At 46.3% G+C, this 5058-nt stretch overlaps 1 protein-coding gene across 3 annotated transcripts in view; it reads left to right on the plus strand.

The window, feature by feature from the left end:
• The window catches only part of LTC4S (leukotriene C4 synthase), a 92486-nt gene that overhangs the window by 51665 nt on the left and 35763 nt on the right, over positions 1-5058 (plus strand). For all 3 annotated transcript variants that reach the window (XM_056517020.1, XM_056517021.1, XM_056517023.1), the window contains one exon: positions 3354-3453. In XM_056517020.1, the coding sequence (XP_056372995.1) occupies positions 3354-3453 (100 nt within the window). The remainder of the gene's footprint in view (positions 1-3353; positions 3454-5058) is intronic.

The raw sequence follows: 5058 nt of genomic DNA on the forward strand, positions 1-5058 counted from the left end.
TTGCTGTGACTGCAGAGAGCAGGTACTATTTAGGACGTGTCTCAGAACGTGATGACGTGTGGGCCAGTTAAAGTGAAAGTCCAACGCAAAACTGCACTGTTGCCCAGCGAGACATCCCTGCACTAGCGTCTGTCTGCACTTGATGTAAAAGAGGATCCGAAATAAAGTACACACCAAGTATAACAGAGTGGTGAGTGCCCTGTGTTTTCTATCTTTGGAAACATATAAAACAAATGCCTCCTGCTCAGTATGTAGTTTCCATGGTGCCCTTGAGTGAGGCACCATGTAAACTTGGAAAAAAGCAGGGACCTTTGTCAAATTTACAGGAGTCTTTGCTCTTTTACAGCAAACAGCGATGCAACATTCCATCACTGTTTACCCAATAGAGTTACTTGAAGAAGGTGTGCATCACTACTTAACTACTTAGTAAATCTGGGCACTTTACTCCTGGACAAGAGAGTGTAGGGCCGAAGCCGAATCGGCATTGAATTCAAAACGATTTTATAGCCCTATTTGATTGAATGTCATCTTTAGTTAAAGGACACCAACTGAAGCGTCTTTTATGATCCCTTAGAACCTGGGTTCTCAACCCAGGGTACGCGTACCCCTAGGGGTACGCCAGGGGTTGTTTGGGGGTACGCGAAAACGCTGTCAAATACCTGCTATGCATTGGCCAGTATTTGACAGTTCATAGCCATGGCAGCTCACTGTACAGTAGCGCAACCTGAGCTACAGCCGCGGCTACTGTGAGTGAGCTGTGTGGTTGCCGGGGAGACGTGTGACCTCCCCTGACGTTGCGCGGAGTTGCCGCACAGTACAGGAGGATGTCACACGTCAGTGCGGCCCCGCCAAACGGGACGTGCTGCGTGAAGTAGCAGCAAACAGAGTCCTGCAGGAGGTCAGGTAGAAGGAAACAAAAGTTAATAACAACTGTGTGGGCCAGAGGGGGGGATGTATTGGACAGAGGGGGGATGCATGGGACGGAACACAAGGCATTAAGATGGAGGGGAGAGGGATAATGGCGGGGGGGGGGGGGGGGGGGGGTATGGGGAGTAAATTTTAATGCCTTGTGCTTTATTACTCCCCATCCCCCCACCGCCAATATCCCTTTACCCCTCCATCTTAATCTCATGCGCCATTTCCCCCCCTCCATCTTAATCTCATGCGCCATTTCCCCCCTCCCTCTTAATCCCCTTGCGCCATTCCCCCCCCCTCCATCTTAATCCCCTTGCGCCATTATTCTCCCCTCCCTCTGATCCTCTTTTGCCATATCGGATAATAATGGCACAAGGGGATTAAAATGGAGAGGGGGAAATGGCACAAGACATTAAGATGGAAGAGGAGAGGGATAATGGGGGAGGGGGTGATGAGGAGTAAGAAGGCACAAGGCATTACATTTTAATGCCTTGTGCTTTATTACTCCACATCCCTCCTCCGCCATTATCCTTCTCCCCCTCCATCTTAATCCCCTTGTGCTATTATTCCCCCTCCATTTTAATCCTTTTGTGCTATTATTCCCCCTCGATTTTTATCCGATATGGCAAAAGGGGATCAGAGGAAGGGGGGAATAATGTCACAAGAGATTAAGATGCGGGGGGGGGGTTGATTATTCCCCCTCCATTTTAATCCCATTGTGCCATTATTCCCCCCTCCATCTTAATCCCCTTGTGCTATTATTCCCCCTTTATCTTAATCTCCTTGTGCTATTATTCCCCCTCCATTTTAATCCCATTGTGTCATTATTCCCCCTCCATCTTAATCTCCTTGTGCTATTATTCCCCCTCCATCTTAATCTCCTTGTGCTATTATTCCCCCCTCCATCTTTATCCCCTTGTGCCATTATTCCCCCTCCATCTTTATCCCCTTGTGCCATTATTCCCCCTCCATCTTTATCCCCTTGTGCCATTATTCCCCCTCCATCTTTATCCCCTTGTGCCATTATTCCCCCTCCATCTTTATCCCCTTGTGCTATTATTCCCCCCTCCCTCTGATTCCCTTTTGCCATTTTGGATAATAATGGCACAAGTGGATTAAGATGGAGAGGGGAATAATAGCATAAGGGGATAAATATGGAGGGGGGGAATAATAGCACAAGGGTATTAAGATGGAGGGGGATAATAGCATAAGGGGATTAAGATGGAGGGCGAATGCATTAGTATAAAGGTAAGAACACGCCTTTTGTCTGCAGGTACCCCTCGCGTGCAAGTTCCGCGCAAGGGGGTACCCGCGGACATAATTTCAGCCTTTGGGGGTTACAGTCGCCAAAAAGGTTGAGAACCACTGCCTGAGAAAGACCTAAAAGGACCATGTGCCATATCACTAGTCCTAAGGAATATCTGGTTGCTCCCATAAATCATCCAAACAAACAGTCCTGCTTTTGGGTCTCTGAGGGGCTATCCCTTACCACAGTATTGCCTCATTAAGGCATATTTGATGGGTTTCCATCAGCCTCCTGTATAGGGTTCCAAACTTTTTTGTGCAAATTTCTTCGTGTTTTGATAGATTTTTCGGAGGATTATTATTATGTAAATACAGATACAGACAGACGTTTTTATTTAAGAGTAATGGTGCAAATTTTCCCATTAAAAAAGGTTGAGATTACCTCCGCGACTGATTACCGGCCGACCGCAGGGTCGGCGGCGTGTGACGTCACGCCTCCACCCCCGTGTGACATCACGCTCCGCCCCTCAATGCAAGCCTATGGGAGGGGGCGTGATAGCTATCACGCCCCCTCCCGTCGGCTTGCATTGAGGGGCGGAGCATGACGTCACACAGGGGCGGAGGCGTGACGTCACACGCCACGGGCCTGCAGTCGCCGGTTATCAGTCCCGGAGCGAACACGCTCCGGGCACTGATTACAAACGGGGTGCTGTGTGCATGATCCCAGGGGTCCCCAGCTGCGGGACTCCCGCGATCAGGCATCTTATCCACTATACTTTGGATAGGGGATAAGATGTTTAAGCACCGGAGAACCCCTTTAAGGGTTGAACTTCGAAAAATCCTTCCTTATTCCTCGTCGTCGTCTTAAAAACAACACCTGTGAAAATATTCAGCTTTCTAGGTCCAAGGGTTTAGGCTGGACGTTGATGAGTCAGGTCTTCTCTTTTTTATATATATATATTTAGATTAACTGTAAGCTATGAAATGATTGTATCACAGTATTTCCTATGTAGCTGCTGATATCAGGGTGCCTCCAGCTGTTGCAAAACTACAATTCTCAGCATGCCCGGACAGCCAACGGCACCCTGGTTGGGAAATACCAGCTTATGCTAACCAGGCTGATTATTATATTACTGATTACTAAGACCTTTAGCACATTTTCAATATGATGATAATTGTTCTTTTTTTTGTAGCATATTTTTCCTTGCAGGTCATTGCTGCTCGGAGGAAGTACAGCGTCTCCCCTCCCTGTACAACAGGGCCACCCGAATTTGAAAGAGTTTTTCGGGCCCAGTAAGTAGCTGTTTTCTGCAAAAAAATGCACCAAAACTTGCAGCTTGTACTTCTACTGAAGTCCATGGATGTCTCACTTTGTCTTTTATTCACTTCCCCAACTCCTGTGCTCACACACATCTGAAAGTTTACAAACGATAAAAAAATTATTATTTTTTGTTATTTTTAAGAAACAGCTCAATACCCATCTATGGGCTGTGTCTGTTGTTGCATCTTATCCTTATTCAAGTGGAAGGAATGTGAGATGGGGATCACTATATTTCTCCAAGGTACCTGTGGTATGTGGACATGAGCTTTTAGGAACTGCATATCCCATTCAGGAAAATAATTTAAAATATTTGGTAAAACTTAGCTTGATTGAGACTTTTGGTAAGTCCAATTATAGGGCCTGGATTTTAATGGGAGGGAGGGCAGGTTTGGTAGTGGGGTCTTTCATTCCCCTTCGGAGCCACTCCAGGTTTTCAGACCAACCCAGATCAGCACAGGTGCTCAAAACAGCTAGTCACGGGCTTTAAAACTAGATGAGACTCAGTCTGCGAGAGAAGCTGTGAGGAACCTGCACCACTGAGGGGAGTATAAATCTGGAAGTTTGCAACCTCAAAAAGGGGGCATTCTAAGGTCTCATTCACATCATCATTGAGCTCCACTAAAGGGAGCTCCATCGCAAAAAGACTGCCATTGAGTGGAGAAAAGAATACTGCATGTCTAGTGTTTTTCTCTGCTCATCTCCCCTAAAATACCAGACATCCGATGGACCCAATTAAGGTCAGTGGGACTTGTTGAGACCCTGTAGTGTTGATTGTGCTCCAACCCATTCAGGGTCTGTTCCACGCAAAAAAAAATAATGAGCAGAACGGACCCTGAACAGGACAGAGCTTCGCAGTGGTGTGAACTTTGCCTAACCTGTCTGGGTAACACATTCGTTGACTGTTGTGTTGGGTGGCTGGTAGTAAGCCATCTGTATAGACAAGAAAGTTTTATATTATGTCAGTGTTGTCTAACCAGCGTGCCTTCAGCTGTTGCAAAACTACAACTCCCAGCATCCCCTGATAACCAAAGGCTGTCCGAACATACTGTGATTTTTAGTTTTGTCACTAGCCTAACCTGTGTGAGTAACACATTTACAACAGCTTGAGCCATACTGGTTGGAAAACCCACATTTGCTGACTGCTGTGTTGAGTGGCTTGTAGTAAGCCATCTGTATAGACAGGGAAGTTTTATATTGTGTCAGTATTTCCCAATCAGTGTGCCTCCAGTGATTGCAAAACTACAATTCCCAAGCATGCTGAGAATTGTAGTTTTGAAACCGCTGGAGGCACAATGGTTGGGAAACACTGCATTATGTGTACAAGGCTCACCTTTGGGGACCTTTGTGTCTCCAAGTAAACAGACTACAAACAAACCCTGTGTAGTCTGATCCTACAGGCATACTGCCATCCACCCTCCCCTCCTCATATGCTGTTTACTATCCCAAATTAGTAAGAAGTAAGGGGTAGATGAAAAGCAATATAACAGCAGGATCCTACTTTATAGTAGAGAAACTGAAAAGCACAGTACAGTACAACATACAGGTTACTAGGGTAATTACAGCTATAACCTCCTCTT

The sequence above is a fragment of the Hyla sarda genome, chromosome 4, assembly GCF_029499605.1.
Source record: "Hyla sarda isolate aHylSar1 chromosome 4, aHylSar1.hap1, whole genome shotgun sequence".
In the NCBI taxonomy this organism is placed as follows: Eukaryota; Metazoa; Chordata; class Amphibia; order Anura; family Hylidae; genus Hyla; species Hyla sarda.